The 18,696-nt window shown below is 35.0% G+C and overlaps 1 protein-coding gene across 2 annotated transcripts in view; it reads left to right on the forward strand.

Moving 5' to 3' along the window:
* The window catches only part of ACSS3 (acyl-CoA synthetase short chain family member 3), a 139,402-nt gene that overhangs the window by 72,962 nt on the left and 47,744 nt on the right, over window positions 1–18,696 (forward strand). For both annotated transcript variants that reach the window (XM_033117982.1, XM_033117983.1), the window contains exon 8: window positions 16,531–16,682. In XM_033117982.1, coding sequence (XP_032973873.1) covers window positions 16,531–16,682 — 152 coding nt within the window. The remainder of the gene's footprint in view (window positions 1–16,530; window positions 16,683–18,696) is intronic.

Raw genomic sequence — 18,696 nt, forward strand, 5'->3', positions numbered from 1 at the left:
AAACTTTTTGAGAAGTAGTTCTAAGTAAGAACAGAAAAATTTGGATGGAGGCATGGGACATTTTTACATCTTCTTTCAGTTAAAATATGATTTCAAAAGAGAAAGGAATATATAGAAAATAACAGCCAGCTAATTAAATTTGTTGAACAACATCCTCAAAATTATATTCTGAAAAATATACACTGAAAGCCTGATGGCTATTCTTAACAGATTTCTAGAAACATATTATCATGCTGATACTGATTTTAGAATCTTTGTAAAGAAAATAGTTATCATAAAGCAAACAACATAGATTAACCATTTTGTGTTCTTACAGGATTAATAGGTTTCCAAATGTATGGTATCTTGATTTTAGCTAGACATTTTTGGTAGTTTCTAATGATAGCTATATGTATAAGGGAGAGAATCGTAGACTGACTAAATTTATAGCTAAATATATAACCGCTTTAAGATTCTGTTGCATGGATTAATCTCACCTGGGAATAAAATTTTTGTGTATATACTAGAAAATTCTACTTATATGCTCATCCTGTTTAATTTTGTCAATGCCTTGTATGAATACTTAGAACACATACCTATCAGATTTGTAGGAGGCAAACACTTTAGAGGGACAGCAAAATGGTAGTTTACTAAATCAGTATTCAAAATGAAATTGGACTTTTGGTCCAAATAGCTCAAGATGGGAAAATGCAAAAATCTTTAGTGTTATCTTTATATTAAAGTAATTGTAGAAATGAAGTAGGGGAAAGGAGTTGGTTGCTGTTTATGTGATTAAGTCCCTATGTATTTTAATACTCCATATTTCAAACACAAGCAGTTGGTAGGATTGCTTTAAAAAATACTCACCGTATGCAATTTTATAATCTTATTCTTTCACATTTGGAAATTTGTGTTTAGTTTAATGAGGAAGAAGAAAAAATAATTAACTTATTAGAAAGCATCTGGAAGAAGAGGACTGGGATAAAAATAATGTCATACAAGAAAGGGATGAAGGAATTGTGAAAGGTTAGTCCGAAATATAATATACCGTGTGTCCCCGAAAATAAGACCTAGCTGGACAATCAGCTCTGATGCATCTTTTGGAGCAAAAATTAATGTAAGACCCTATATTATATTATATTATATTATATTATATTATACCCAGTCTTATGTTATAGTAAAATAAGACTGGGTCTTATATTAATTTTTGCTCCAAAAGACGCATTAGAGCTGCTTGTCTGGCTAGGTCTTATTTTCGGGGAAAAACGGTATTTAATGTGCATATATATTCAATATCTTTGGATATCTAAAGAGTTGCCACATATAAAGGAAGTAGTATAGTAATGCAGAGCTCCAGAGACCTGTATTTTGGGAATAATCAGAGACAAATTAAACCGTCCAGTAGTAGAATAGGCAACTTCTCACACAGAAAGCTGTTTCACTTCAAGTGTCTCCATGTCAGGCAAGGAATGTGAAGAAGGGACTTTTATATGTAGGGTGTGGATGATAGTGGTAGATGATGTCAAGGTTTTTTACAACCTTAAAATCCTGCAACTCGGTTATTCTGAAAAAATTAGAGACCCTTTTCTGTCTCTCTGTGTAATTCTCCCAGTCACCAGTTGAAGACATTAGCTTCCTTCATTTTTAGCTGGCTGGTTTTCTGTCTCTGAATGCTCGGAAATGTTAAGTCAGACTTTGACATATTAAACTGTTCTGCACTACTCTCTATCTTCTGTACTGTGCTTTTGTACTTTGCAGACTTAATAGGCATTGTGGTGTTTGTAATAATTAAAACATAAAATAATCTTGACAGATCTGTTCCATACTGAAGTCCTTGCGATAGGATAAATATTTTTAATAATCATTCCCCTTGAATTAAACAAAATAAACCCCAACGCTGAATGATTATAATGAAGAGTGATATTGGTAATATGAATGTGACAGAGCCGAAGATGTCATTATTTTTATAAGTATTAAGCTGCCTTTAGAACTGAAGTATTTAGATATTTCTGTGCAATTTACCATTGGCCTTTTATTACTTCTCAAGTTTATTTAAAACATGATTTCTTTTAACACCATAAAAGGGGCTCGGTTGTTTGTCTTTATTTTAGAATGATGTGCTTAAGAACAGTGTAGATTCTCTATAAACATTTGTTGGGCAGAAGAGTGAATGGAATAAGTACATTTTAAAACCATTTCTCTGCATTCTGGTTTCTTTCCTGCAACTTGTAAACATCTTCAGTTCTCTGCAATGACAAAACCAAGCCCTTTAGACCATTTCCCACTTCTAGCTATCCCATCTGCGTGGTTTTCTTCACTAAGCTCCTTGAGAAACTACTCTACCCACATTATCTGAACATGTTCTTCCCGTTATTCTCCATCCCATTGCAGTCCAATTTTCACATTACTTCATAGAAGCTACAGTAACAGAGGTCAACAGTGACTTTATAAATGACAAAAGCAAGTGACAATGAGGTTCTTCAACCTCATTTTATTTTCCTCTCCGTGTCATCAACCCTGAAGGTAATTCTCTCAAGTCTCTTGAGCTCCGTGCCCTTTTGCTATTGTTCATGTCGATTCTTTTGCCTGTCATGGCTTCCCCTCTGTTTTTTCCTATCTGGTTGATGCCTACTATCGTGGAAGCCTCTACTTAGATGTTATCATCTCTCAAATGTTCCTCTCACAGTCTTGGGTTGTGCTCAGTGCCCCTTTCTGTGGTTCCATTGCCCCCTGAGCATATGTCTGTCACCGAGCCGACCACATTGTACTATGTGTTTATATCTCATAGAGTGTGAGAGCCTCAAAAACCAGTCTCTTAGCACAGTGCATACAACACACTAAGTACTCAATAAAGGCTTATGGAACTAAATTGACCTCGACTCTTCTGTTTTTTGCCTATGTCTCTGACAGCTTGTCCTCCCTTGCCTGTCTTGGTTTCTCTTGCTTTGGTCCTACACATGGGAGTTCGGGAGGGTCTGATTCTTAGCCTTCTTCTCTCATTCTGCTTATATGTCCTTGTGAATCTCCGTGCAGTTGGATTTGAGTATTACCGATTACACTGAGGCTTCTAACTCCTCCTTTCTGTATCTGACTTTCCTGCTGAGCACAGCTGATCGTTAGACAACTTCTGCTCAAGGTGACGTGAGCTGAACTCACTATCTCTACTCTTCCCCACAAAACAAGTTTCTTTCTATGTACCCTGCAGTTTTGTATGCTGCCTGCATCTACTGAGTCCACCAAAATAAGAATCTGGGAGTGATTCTAACTTCATTGTCTTCATATATTGTACTTTATTGGTTATTACATTCTTTTGAGTCTATGTTTTAATACCTAGCAAAAGTGCCCTCATTTTTCCATGCCTTCTGACAGGTATTCAAGGCTGATATTCAGCTGCCCTCCTTGACCTCTTTGAAGCACTTTGACCTTTTCCTTCTTGCTTATATCACCATTGCGGTTTCACATTAGTTTGTAGGATCCTTTGATTTGTTCATTTGTCTCTCTCTGCTCTAAACTCTTTGAAGGACTGAATCATTTTAGTTTTTGTTCACTATCAATTCTCAGCTCTTAGCCTTGTTCTTGATGCATATTTGGTTCTCAGTAAATATTTGTTAAATAAATGCCTGAAAGAGGATATCAGAAAAAACAAAACTTGATTTTTTTCCTGAAGTCTTTTGTCCTGATGGAGGTAAATGTAATTTTAGTTTTTCTCTTTACCAGAAAACTTCATAAACAACTTAAGTAATAGGTTGTATTTTTAAATAAGCAATGATTTACCTTTATTCATTGATCTGGACATATTGAAAGTATGCAATTCTGGAAGCCAAATTGGATTGACCAGTTAAAATATACAAACCAATTCTGAATAATTCAGCTCTTATTTTTGAGAGGAAGAAAACAAACACTACCTTTTCAGAAATTTATTAATGGATTGGTGACCTAACAGCCCTAACGCCAGAAGCATGTGGATAAGGACGTGTTTGGTACAGCGGTTTTGTCAAAGAGGAGGAATCAAACAATACTTTAATGTAGGAACTTTAATGTATAAACAAATTTAGCATCCTAAATTTGGGGAATGGTGATTATACACAGATATGCTTTCAAGCCTCTCTCTCCTATTTTGTATTTGCCTCCTGTTTCAAAAAACCTGTCATCTGCAGAATCAAAACCCAACACTTCTCAAGGGCAAACAAATCCTCCTCGGCACTGTCTTTCTCCTTACCTTTGCTTTGGTGCCAGTGTACAAATTTGTATCTTTTATACACATTTCTACTGCATAACACTGGAACCCAGACTCCCACAGTGGCAGTGGTGGTTATGAGCAAGAAATCAGCTTACTTGACAGACATCTCCCCATAATTGTCCTTTATGATCCTTTTTGTTTCTGAGGCTTCATTATATTTTTTCTTCTTTCATTTTTTATTTTATTTATTTCAGTCTTCTCTTTTTTCTTACTTAGTCTTGGTAAGGATTCGTTGATTTTATGTTCTCAAAAAAACAACTCTTAGTTTTATTTTTTCATTTGATCTATTTCTACTAGTCTTTATTCCTTCCTTTCTTCTGCTAACTTTAGTTTTAGTTGTTCTTCTTTTTCTAGTTCTTTGAGGTATAAAATTTGTTTACTTGAGATCTTTCCTTTTTTTGATTTTAGCATTTATAAACTTGCCTCTTACTATGACTTTTGTTGCATCGCCTAAGCTGTCTATGCTGGGTTTTCATTTGTCTTGTGTGATTTCTTAATAACCCAGTTGTTTTTTAAGAGTGTGTGTTGTTTAGTTTCCATGCATTTATGAGTTTTCCTGTTTTCTTACTATTATTGATTTCCAGTATCATTCCATTGTCAGAAAAGATACTTGGAATTTCTATTTTCTTAACCTTGTTAAGACTTACTTTGTGACTTAACATGTGATCTATCATGGAGAATGTTTCGTATGTGCTTGAGCAGAATGTGTATTTTTCTGAAGTGGGGTGAAAACTTGTTGGCCAAAATGCACCAAGTTTGCTATTTAAGATGAATGAGTTCTGGAGATCTAGTGTACAGCAACATGATATTGTTAACCATACTGTATTGTATACTTGAAATTTGCTAAGAGGGTAGATTGTAAGTTTTCTCACCAACCCCTTACCCCCAAAAAAAGAAAAGAAAATGGTAACTATGTGAGGTGGTGAATATTTTAATTAGCTTGATTGTAGTGATTATTTCACAATGTATACTCATACATATATCAAAACATCAACTTGTATACATTAAATAATACAATTTTTTGTCAATTACACCTCAATAAAGCTGGAAGAAAGTGATGTAAAACTGCTTATATATAAAACTAACACAGAATAAAATAGATTTTACTTTAAATTTTTAAAAAATTAGCTTACTGTTTCTTGGCTAAGTTATTACATAGAATGGAATATGATTTATTGGTCACCTTAAATCTAGCTTGATGTTAAGTCATAAACTGATTGGTATACTTGACCTTGGTGTGGCAATTGTCACTTTTATGTAATAATAGTCTCTGAAAGTCCTCAAGAAATGAAAGCTGCTGTCATTTTACATTTGTTTGCATTTCACAAATTGTAAACTTCATAACAGCAAACCATTTCAATAAACTCTTCAATATGCTTACTAGATTCACCAGGGCAGATGGCTGTTTGTGAATAATTCAACAATTAGCTTTGAAGATATGTACTACATTTTGCCTTCTCAGGCAATAAATTAGTTAGAGGAAGTAGAGGATTTAATATTCTGAACTGTGGTGTAGAAATGTGGTCACTGGACTTGAAACATGAATATTGTGTTATTTGTCTTCCTCTGCCTTTATCTACCCATATGACCTTGGGCAAATTAACTCAACTTCTTGGGGAATCTGTTGCTTCATCATCAAAATTGGAGGGTTGACACACGTTCTCCCAGTTCTGTACTTCTGTGAATCTTCTCTAAGTCAATTGTTTTTTTTTTCCTAGAATAAATACATTATTTGACAACATGTTTTAATTTTTTTTAACTCTGGAATTTATTCCAATTTCTTTTCATAGTAAGTGATGTTTACTCTTCAAATACGTTTAGTGAAGAAAAGTTTCATTCTAAATTAGTGAAAAATTTTAGTTTTTGAGAGGAAGCATAGCAGTTAAGACTCTATAGTATGATTCCTGAAACTTCTACATAGTGTTTGGTCTCAGACAAGTTACTTACCTTCACCCTGCCTCAGTCTTCTCATCTATAAGCATCAATAGTACTCTTTTTATATTGCATTAAATTGGTTAATTTATGAAAAGCCCTTAGAATAGTTGGCAGGATATAATAGTACAATAAATGATATTGTAAGCTACTATTGAATAATGCTGTTATTCAAAAATATGAGTTTATTCTTTCCCAGAATAAAATTCTACAATATAAACACCAACCATTCATTCCCATGCAAACCAGTCATTATAATGTTTGAATTTGCAGATACTCCACATTTCTTCTTTAAAAGTCTGTCCTCACAGCTCTGAAGTAGTCATCACAGTGCTAGAGCAGCTCCCTTTGGAATCCATTAATTCTCTTCTAAGTACCAGGCAAAGGACTCAGCACACAGGGTTGTGTTGATCCTGCTACTACAAACTTTGAAGAATGAGCAGCAGATGTAGAAAATAACCCAGTGGTCTCTCCCCTTGAGGATCTGTCCTTTCAGAGTTGAACTTGTGAGTGAAATATGAGTAGCTTTGTAGTCTCTCATCTGTGAATAATACAGTACATTTCATAGTTCACAGTAAATTTCATTATCCAAGCATTTATAACTTTTCACTTTATTTTTTGATGGACTTTATCCTTACTAGTTTTTACACTGTATATATCTTTGGAAACTTCAGAATATTCAGCCCGATAATTTTTTATTGAATGCTCTTTTCCTGAATTCATAGGAGGAAGGAATAGTTCAGATAACCCAATCTTTTCTTTCTTTACAGAATGATTAGTGTGAAAATTAGTTCTATACTCTCCTTTATTTGTAGAAGAACCAAATAAGATAATGTATGTGAGAGCACTGAAAGAGTTTGAAATCTTAACATTTCATATATCATGAGATATATATATATGTATATACATATATATGGTAAAATATGACAGTAGTATTTATATACATATATTTTATACATATTTGCAAAATTTGAGTAATTTTTATTTTATATGCATGGATCATAACTTTAAGCCGTTTCCAAGTATGAAAGTCTTGTGTTTGAGGACACTGAGAATAAGAACTACTTCCAAATTTCTTTTGTATCGAATACTCTTGTTAAATTATCCCCAAAGTATCTTTAATACATGTGTCATCAACTTCTGTAGATAGTACTGCAGACGCATTGTGATCGCCAATCTCCATGAAGTCATCCTGTGGTGTATTTTCCACACGTGGACCTTGTGAATTCTTAGCCCCTCCCAGGCTTCATTTTGACCATGTTATTTTACCTGCCTGTATTATAGTTTTTTACAAGAATTTTGCATTTTCACCTATGTTAAACTGTTTGCTCTCATTTGATTATCCCTTTTCCCAGGACAGAGTTGCTTCTTTCAAGCACAGGGATGTCACATTACTTCATTTTAAGACTAGTAGCCCCGATGTTGCTAACTGGTGCACTCAATAGGCACACACCGTAGTCCTTTTTTTCCCTCATGTAATGGAAAATTATTCTTCTTTAACTCTAGTATAACAACATTTTTTTTTTTAATGTGTGTATGGAATGAGAAAAAAATGATGATTCCATTTTTCCTCTGATTCAGGCTATACAATTTGATCTTCTCAATTGGAAAAGACTGTATAGCTGATGCCAGCATTTTTAGATTTCTCACGTGACCAGTTGCTTGAAGATATTTATTTTTTAGTTTATTTTTCTCTGTGTGTGCCTGTGTTTCATGTAGGAGCAAGCTAGTCATAGCTCCATCGACAATATTTATTGGTACCTATCTTGAGTTCAACGTCTTGCTTGGGGCTGATAGGGAAACAGAAGTATCAGATGGACTCCTTGCTCTGAAAGCGCTGACAATATAGTCAAAGAATTAAGATTAATGGAAAGAACAGAAAGCAAACAGATCAAGACACTACCTAAGAAATGTTCTACTTTGTGTAGAAGGTACGAAAATGTTTTCAGAAACTGCATTGAGCTATTGCTGGTGATAAATACTCTCCATTTAATTTTGCACCTGTTTTGATGCAATTTCCTGATGATGAACTAAATGAGGATCAAAACAATTACATACATTGCCATAGGTCACATAGCTTGTAAATTGCACGGTTGGGATGCCACCCTCGCTCAAAAATATATCTATTGGTCCCTTCAGAGAAGTTTAGGACTAGAGAAGACGGAGAAAGGTTTGTGGATGAGACCATACAAGTAATATTAATATTGCTATTGATTGAGTGTTGGGTGATAGGAACCCTTTTAAGCACTTTATGTACATGGTCTTGATTCTTTCTAGAAACCTATGGGGTAAATCTTTTGAGTCCTTATTTATGGCTGCAGAAACTGAGGCTCAGAGACATTAACTTTACCAGTGGCACAAGAGGGATGAAAATAGGATTCAAAACAAGATTCTCTGGCTCCAGAGTGAGTGCTCTCTCGTAAAAATTTCAAGATGAACAATTGGGAAGCTGTTAAGAAGTGCAGCTACATGGCCAGAACCAGTGATCTGAACATTAAGGAGAAGGCAGGATGTTAGGGTGTCAGGTGCATATTGTAAGACAGAGGTAAAAAGGAAGTTGAAAGTAGCTGTTACGTCTTCAGCTAGGACAACTGAAATAATGACAGTTATCAACTGTTGCTCTACTGCATTAGAGCAACAATTGTTACAGAGGGGAAGAAACAGTACTTTGGGTCTTGGTAATGTTGAGTTTAAAAGTGCTACTCAAACATTTGCATGATACTGGGAAGTCAGGTGAAGCTCAGAAAAACTTTCGAATTAGAGATGTAGAGGACTTGCTAATTTCAGTTTCAAAGATGATGAGGATACCCAGTGAGGTGAAGGTGAAAGGGACACTATATAAATTGAGAATGAGAAATTGGAGAAGCAGCAAGAGAATCAGGACAGCAAGGAGTCCTGAATGCCGGGGGAGGAGAGGTTTTCCAGAAGGTGAGGGAGAGGTCTGATAGGGCAAAAACTGAAGAGAATTTTGGAGATTAGGTATCATTAGCCCCCTTTATGAGTGCAAGCTCAACAGAAGGCTTGTTGTGTCTGTTTTGTTTTTTTAACATGGGAAGTATGGGCATGTTTGATGGGTGATGTATGTAAAGAATTGGATGGTATGTAGGAGCCAGGCTTTGCATAACCTCAGGTTGAATTGCAGAATGTATATGGAATAGCCACACTTTAGTTTCTGGGCAGTGCAAAAAAGAAAGAAGCCTTTTAATTTCTTTGCTTACAGCAGTCTCACTATTCACTATAAATGAAGAAAACCTTAATTTGTCCCTCTAGTACAGGATAGCAGAGTGATTCCACATCAGCATGGAGGAATTCAGAGATGAAAGCTAGAAGCCAGGAGCTACCGGCTATCCTAGTGATAACTGTTCTCTGTGACTGCTAAGAAAGGTGAATATGTCAGAGTCCAGGGTTAGCTCAGTCTTGGGTCTGCAGCAGTACCAATTCCAGAGCGCAGCTTCATTTACTCAGCGCTAATACCTTCAGAGGTAAGCATCTTTTCAGTGAGACAGGTAGACTCTGGTGACCTGCATGGAAGCAATGGTCTCTTCATTCAGGGTACCCTCATCATGAGGCCCTTGGAGCTCTAGCCATGGAGAAGTCTTAACTTACCAGGCCTGGAAGCCAAAGCAGATCCTTAATTAGAGAAAGAGAAGAATGCAACATGAAAAATTGCAACTCTGTGGTATCTACCACCAGAGACAGTAAAGAGAGATTGTCTAAGTGGAAAGTTCATAGAAAGTATTAATTCACAACGTAAAATTGCTGATGTTTGACTGGTTTTGATTTACAAAAATGGCAATTTCATATAATCAACCAATAGGAGGGAGAAGATGACAAGCTGGTTGGGGACCTTAGATTGGCCACTAGGTTTTTGGTTTTGAGTCTATTTGTAGCCCTTTGATTGAAGTGGGTTAAAAGGATCGTACTAAGGAGACATCTGTTCTGTGGAGAAGAAAATGAACAGATGTTATGGTATCTATCTATCCATTTGCATTCTGGTGTCATCCAAGCTCTTTCTAATTTCTGAATAGAAAATCTTTGAAGAGATGTCTGTGTTTTGGTAGGCTTTATTATACCTAGAAACGTTTCACTCATGGAATCCTTTCCAGAATCTGACAAAAGCTATTGACCACTCTCATTGGGAAAATGAATATGTACACTTTTTTTAAAAAATTTCAGAATATTCATGAACTCCCCTGAAGTTCAGGCCAGGACCCGTTCATCTAAAAGATTAAGATAAAATCCTTTCAAGGAGCAATACAACCAAACTAAAACTCCAGATGGGAATGATAGCTTTTAAAGTTCTCTGGTAACATAGAAGAGATGCTGGGCCAGGGCAAAGACAAAGGTTATTGCATCTTTGGGGAAAGGGCACTTGCACTCAGGGTGCTAGGTCCTACCCATCATGAATCCTATGTCCAGCCTAGATTCTGGTTCATAGGTCAAGGCATAAAGAATTTGAAACAGTGAGCCACTTCTTCCCAGTTATTTTCTTGGTATGCAGCCCCCTCATCAGATTGCAGTTATCAGTATATCCTTTTATTAATACTTAGATTGGCCCATTTATACATTTTTAACAGATAGAGAAAACCAGCAAAGGCTGGTTAAGTTCTAGGCTCATCCACTAGGGCAACCAGGTAGGTGGGTATTGAAAATGTAGCCTCAGGCAGTGCCTAGTGTCTAAGGACACATGGATCTCAATCCTGCTACAGATTAGAGAATCACTTAGCGGACACATAAACCATAACAATGCCCAGTCCCAACTCAAGGCCAATTAGAATCTCTAGGAGTGGGGATCGGTACCTTTCAAAAGATTCTAAGAAGTTCTAATGTACATTTAGGGTTGACCATCTCTCGGTTAGATGGTGGTATGGATAAGATGAAGGAAGACAAGATGGCGCCATATCCTCACGGGTGAAGTCAGTGCAGTGATGGGAAACGTCTAGTAAATAATCAAGGAAGTCCGTCTGATATAAATTCTTAGTCCTCAGATTGTATTCAGTAGTAAGTTTTCATCCTTAAAAGGGAGTCTGCTTTAGTAATACAGTGCCCTGGGTCTGAGACTACTAAGGTATAGGGTAATTATCCCGTCTAGCTTTAAAGCAGCAGTAATGTCTTCAAAATTGGCGCAAGATAATGTGAGTTATTGAGAGAGGGACTTTAGGGAAGAAAAAGCCCATTTTTTGGAAGAGGTTGTATCCTCATTTGGTTCATATTTCAAAACTCACGAAATGGTAAAGAGTGCAAATCTCACTGTCCCCTGTTCCCAGCTATCCAGTTTCTCTCACTGGGAAGCAGTCGATCTCATGTGTACAATAGTTAATTCATGAATAAGCAGTGTATTCTCCCCTCTTTTTTTTTTAAACACAAATGGCAGTGTACAAATGTTATGCACACTATTCTGCACTTTTCCTTTTTCACTAAATAATATACCCTAGAGATTTACTTATGTTTGCACAAGTCTCAAGTTTAGATGTTGCTCACCCAATTCTCATCTATTGATAAAGACACGAGGCATGTAGTAGGAACTCAATAAATGTCATTGCCAATTTCATCACTTTTCCAAAATAAACAAGCCAACATTGCTACACCTGTCTGCTGAGATGAAATTCAGGACTAGTCCATAATGGATGTTGCTGTCTTCACCATAAAACTGCTGTAGAAGCAAACATGCCTCCGGTGACTTTCTTGAAAGCCGTGTTCTAGAAGGGACCAGATGTGTTTCTAACCCTGCCGCAAAAAGAGGCAAAAATGCAGTTGACTCAAAAGTTTTTGTCAAAATATGAGACACCATAAGTAACATTGACCTCAAGCCTTGGATAAACTGAAATCATAGGATTAATACTAAAGTAAATGATGTTTTGCTCAAATGATGTTTAACTCTAGTGGTTTATCTTTGTTTGGCTAAATTGCTATATTCCACTGCTTTCCTCTGTAGAAAACTGTAAGTGCAAGTTAATTTTAAGATATTTGTAACTTGTTTTCTGTGCTTTGTATCACCACTAACCACATTATAAATATTAGGAATTGTTATTTTATAAATCTCTGATGCTAAAAATTCATGATTTATAATAGTTGCAAGTGTATAATCTCTGCTTTGCCTTTGGAGGGTATGCTTTCTGCCTTTGTTATCTGGGCAGTAGCCACCAGGGTAGACTCTAGAGGAAGGAAATATAAATAAGTGGTAAAGACATCGATTTGAGTTTTGGAGAGTTTTTGAATTACGGTTACCTTTTGGTGCATTACTGCTATTTGTGTGTATGTTGTTTGTCAAAAAATCCCTACAATCTTAGAGTTTTCTCATTTTAAAATTGAATAGTGTTTGTGATCCTACCCCTTACTGAACACGCAATTTCTGGAATCAGTGTTATTTTTCCCAGGCAGCTCAGCTTAATTAGTGTGTTACTGGTTAGTTTTTTTTTTTAATTAAAGTTTATTGGGGTGACATTTGTTAGTCAAGTTAAATAGGTTTCAAGTATACAATTCTGTAATATATCATCTACCGTGTTTCCCTGCCAATAGGACCTAACCGGACAATCAACTCTAATGCGTCTTTCGTAGAAAAATTAATGTAAGACCCGGTCTTATTTTACTATAATATAAGATCTGGTCTTATATAATGTAATATAAGATATAAAAATATAAGACCGGGTCTTATATTAATTTATATAAAATATATAGATACTTATAATATTATTTATATAAAATATGAGACTGGGTCTTATATTAATATTTGCTCTAAAAAACTCATTAGAGCTGATTGTCCGGCTAGGTCTTATTTTTGGGGAAACGGTATATATCACATTGTGTGTTCACCACCCAGAGTCAGTTCTCCTTCCATCACCATATATTTGATCCCCTTTACCCTGATCTACCACCCCTTTCCCCCCTTACACTCTGGTAACCACTAAACTATTGTCTATGTCTATGAGTTTATGTTTATTTGTTTGTTTGTCTTTTTCTTTTGTTGCTTTCAGTTTTATATCCCACATATCAATGAAATCATATGGTTCTCGACTTTTTCTGTCTGGCTTATTTTGCTTAGCATAATAATCTCAAGATCTATCCATGTTGTCGCAAATGGCACTATTTCAACTTATGGCAGAATAGCATTCCGTTGTGTATATACACCACATCTTCTTTATCCAATCATTTATCGAAGGACACTGGTTTTTTTTAATGTCTTGGCCGCTGTAAATAAAGCTGCAGTTAATATCGGAGTACATATATCTTTACGGATAAATGTTTTCAGATTTTTTGGGTAGATACCCAGGAGAGGGATTGCTGGGTCTATGGTAATTCTATTCTTAATTTTTTGAGGAACCTCCACACTGCCTTCCATAACAGCTGCACCAGTCTGCATTCCCACCAACAGTGTATGAGGGTTCCTTTTTCTCCACAGCCTCTCCAACACTTGTTATTATTTGTCTTGTTGATGATGGCCATTCTAACTGGGGTGAGGTGATATCTCATTGTGGTTTTTATTTGCATATCTCTGATGATTAGTAATACTGGTTACTTTTGAAAAGCATTGTTAAAGGGATTATATTGCCTGTGTGTGTCTATGTGTGTATAGGAGCCTATGCATGTGCAGGAAGGCAAGAGAGTTCAATAAAATCAATGTCTCTGAGTCACTTTAATTTAAAGTTCACAGTGAAAAAGGCTTATAGTGTTTGCTTCAGTTTCCCTAAGCTTCTTGTGGTATAGGTACTGAGAACATGTGGGTCCTATATTTATACTATATTTCTTCCCTTTATTAGACACAAATAGCTTACACCATCTGTTATTTTTAATAATATTATCTCTTACACACGTAATTACTAGAATATATGTTCCATTAGAGCAGGACCTCGCCTGGCTTATTCACAAAATTATTCCCAGAATTTAGAACAGTGTCTAGCTCATAGTAGATACACAATAAATATCCATTACGTGAATAAATATATTAGCACTACTTAATTTATTATGACTTGTTTTATGTGAACAATGATTTCTGATGAACGGTTTTATTCTGTGCTGCACATGAGGTGTTTACATCATTCAAAATCTAATGCTTCTGTTAATCAGCAGCTATTCGAGGAACAATAATTTCCTTAATATGTCAGAATTTATGTTTTAATTAAGATTTGAGATCCACTAGAAGTTCTTAAGAAAATATAATAATAAAGTATATAAATATTAAAGTCATTCTAAAATAGGGAAACATCAGATTCATAGCCTCAAATGATCCTCTGGGGAATGGACAATAAAGAGCAAAATCACTGAACCTTCCTGAGTTCAACTAACTTTCAAGGAACGTTGTGAGCTTTTATGTTTCACATCCTTGAGTGTCCTAACAGTAATGCTATGTTATCAGTTTTTTTATGCTCAGTAAATATAATATTGATGGAAATTTGTTTGGTGCAGGGTCAGAATTTCAACAGGAGTTACAATTGTATTTACAATTATTTATAATACATATGGCAAAGTTTTAAACATATCTTGTTTAAAATCGTTCTTGTTATTATTAGACATAATTAATTGAAGGCACCGTAAAATACATCAAATCGTGTCTGTCCTCTGTGTAGGTCATCCTTATGGAATAGCATTTTCATTATGATACTTAAATCATCCTTTAGTGAATATATTATCATTGTCCCATGACACTGGCTCTGTAGTGGAATTCATCTTCAACTGGCTGTAAAACATCTTTCTTCAGTGGAAGTCAAACTACTTTAAAATATTATCTCAGGGCTTTTAGCTTATCAAGGAAATATTGGAAAAGTGATTTATTCTTATCTAGTAGGATGGAAAATGGCAGCATAAACAGGGCAAGTCAATTGTATAAGGTCAGTTGACAAATCATTTTTATGTGGTTGAGATCAAGTTCCCCAAAGCCACAATCTAGCACATGGGTGACTGATCCGTGCTGAAGACAGATCGAAGAAGTAAAAACCCAGTGTTTACTTTGCTTGGTTAGAAAGAATAAAGTTGCTGATTCATTTTTAGACTGATGTGCTTAAGGCTTCAAAATTTGTGCATCAAATTATGTACATGAGTCACCAGGTTGTATCTGGCAGCTTTTTATATTGTATCAAATATTATGAAGTGATAATGAAACGAATTGGAATCAAGTGTTTTGGGATAGTATGATAATAAAACTGAATTTCCAGTGGCAACAAATATTTTCTTTGGTATTAAAAGAGCAAGAGAAAACGCAATAGAATATAAAAAAGATCTAAAGACGTTATTCTTTAAAATGAATGTAATTTCATTAAAGAATATTATAGGCAACCATGAAAAAATAACAGTAAAATCGAAATAGTGCCCTATCAAATATTCAACTAGAAGTGGATAATGAATCTAAATATTGGGCAGTTATGGTGTGCCTCATACTATCTTCTCTTCACTTATAGTTCTGTTTGGGGAGATCTCTAAGTTTACTGCTAGCAAGTTCTTTCCTCTTTTTACCTTAGTTCAGTGTTGCCCAAGTGTGTTTTCAAGAATGTAAGATCCATGGGATACTCAGATGGGGGATATGGTCAGAGACCTTCAGGAAATGTTATGTATATAATATATATTAATATTCCAGGCAACTTTAGAAACATAGGCAGAAGTAGCGGTGATGAGAATGGGTTAAAGAATGAGGGGATATGGCTGAACCAAGAGAGATTTTATGGGTCACTTCAGATTTTTGCAGAATTACTGATTTATTTAAATGCCATGCTCATTTTCCACTTTGCAGAAACAGCAATTAAAAACTGCTTTGTGTCCTTTTGAATTATATAGTCTGTCAAATGCATGATTTTTCTATTGAACATGCATAAGGTCATTTTGACACTGGAAAAAGTACATTTTGGGATGTCCTATTGGATTTTTTTTTTTTTTAATTCATAGAAGTTGCTTTCCTCAGATTGTGGCATTTAAATGAAAAGGTCATTTCTCAGAAATCACTGTGATTCTAGATTTTTCTCTCTCCTCAAATATTTTGAGAATTATTATAGTGATCATGAAAAAAGATTTAAAGTTAGAAATCCCTATCAACTATATTTTCTGATTTAGTCTACCGCCCAAAATCATATAATTTTTTGTCACATAGAAGACTATTGGATGTTATTAATTTGAACGTGATGCATATATTCTGTCCTTTATCTTTCAAAACTTTAGAAAACAAACATTACAGTTTGAAAGTTTTTAGGATGCTGCAATGGGGCAAATGGCCTATTTGAAACCTGGGCATTTGGTTTGTTTAATTTATGATAGACCATGGGGCTCTATTTAAAACCAAGATTAGCTGAGATTTCTATTTTATTAACATTTCTGTGTTAAATGTATAAGTATTGAACTGTTAATGAAATATGAGACATTTTACCCAGTGACATTTTAAATGAATCTCATTGTAGGGAAAGCCTGTGGGAACACCAGATGCCGGCGCTTATTTCCGTGTGCTGGCAGAGCATGGAGTAGCTGCCTTGTTTACAGCGCCGACTGCAATTAGAGCAATCCGTCAGCAGGACCCTGGGGCAGCCTTAGGGAAGCAGTACTCTCTGACAAGGTGAATGGGATGCACAGGGCAAACTACATGAAAACCTGCCATCAGAATGAATAACGGAACGTTTTCTTTTTTTCTGGCACTACGCTACCGCTTATGGAAAGAGCCAAAAGATTATGAATGCTATTAAGAACAACTGTTCTAAACATATCTTTGAAATACTTGGAATTTTAACTACACTGTGGATATTTTTAAATGCCATATCATGGTTATTTCAGCTCAAATATTACCAAAATATTTCTCCTTTTTAAACTACCCTGCTTATATTGTCCTTAAAGTAAAATGCTGACTATGACTTAAAATGCATATATATGTGTATATATGTATACACACTCACACACACACACACACACACACACACACATGTCTTTTGAAAATAGAAGAATAGTTTAAATAGAGGAAAATATTATTTTAGTTTACATATACAGATAAAACATGAAAATTAGAGTACCAATTACCTTTGTTGAAAGAGTGAATGAAATTATTTTTCTATTATTTAGTAATAATTTGCTCTGTATAGTTTAGATATTTTTGTGCTGGCTATTGACATTCATTTTAGTTTAATGACATGTATAGTCAAAGATAAGTATAGCAATTTGTAGCTTCAAGACACTTTCCCAGTATCAATTCTCATTGAACCTCTGAAATAGGTCACTGCTTTCATGAACTAAATGAGGAGATTTTATAGTTTCTTCAAAAAGTGTGTTTTAATTACATTGGTTGGAACTTTTTAAGTTCAATGCCAAATGTTATGAATTTTATGTTGAAGTACATGTACACCAATTGCAGATGTAAGCAAAAGCTTTCAATTTGGGCAGGGTCAGTGTTTTTGTTTCTTTTTCCTCAATTTATTTTTTAATTTTATGAAAAACATAGATCTAATATTATAATATTTCTATTTACCCTCTATTTGTTCCTTCATTTACGACATTTCCATTTATTTTCCTCCATTTCAGTCAAAAGGATAGACAAAGATTTTGGTAAACGTACCTGAGTCTGTGTATTGTCTTCATGTCTTAAGACAATTCCAGGGCTTTTGAAGAAACAGCGGTTGTATTAATAGTTCTTCCCATTATCTCTTTACAGAAACATGCATTCCAATTGCAGGGCCTGAAGTTGTGTGACCAGCAAGCCATGGTCTCTCATTTACTAATCATCTTCTTTTTCCATTTATATGTGGGGTTTAGATGCTATCTTTTATTGTGAAGGCAAGAACTGTTTCCTATTTGCCTAATGTATAAAGCATCAAACAATACTAAATGTCTATTAAATCATCTCTTTTCAAACTAATGCATATGGACAGGGAGTATGAGATTTTAGCATAAGAGAAATTGGAGTAAGTTGCCCCGATCATGCCCCTTTGTCTTTAGGCACCTAAATTATTTATGATGATGTGCACATATGTTATTAACAGATAGTTAGGAATGCAGACTCTACAAACACCCTCAATTATTTAAATTACTACTGCTAATAAATGCAAACACTTACTGAAAATCTACTATATGCCAGTTTATCTTTCTTTGTCATCACAATAAGTAGCAATTGTGATTATTTTCATGTTACAAATGAATAAGATCAGGCCCAGAGAGTTTTAGTGACTCTTCAGAAAGAAACTAATATAGGCAATCTAACTGGGACCTACACTCTTAACTAAATACCACATACATCTTCTTTGTATGAGAGCTAAATTAGGAAACTAACTCAACCCAGATATTTTTGTCGTTCATGAGATTAAAGCAGCTTTTGCTTTTCATATATTTTTTCATTTATTCAAGTAATACCTTCACTGAACTACTTTAATAGATTCTCACTTCTGGAATACCATGTTTCTCCAAAAATAAGACCAGGTCTTATATTAGTTTTTGCTCCAAAAGATGCATTAGGGTGTATTCAGGGGATGTCTTATTTTTTTATGTACAACAGTCTACATTTATTCAAATACAGTCATGTCATCGTCTTCTGGAATATCATCATAGTGTACTAAATGCGTCTGTCTGGCTGATGATCTTAACTGGGG

Source organism: Rhinolophus ferrumequinum, chromosome 10 (assembly GCF_004115265.2).
Source record: "Rhinolophus ferrumequinum isolate MPI-CBG mRhiFer1 chromosome 10, mRhiFer1_v1.p, whole genome shotgun sequence".
Taxonomy (NCBI): Eukaryota; Metazoa; Chordata; class Mammalia; order Chiroptera; family Rhinolophidae; genus Rhinolophus; species Rhinolophus ferrumequinum.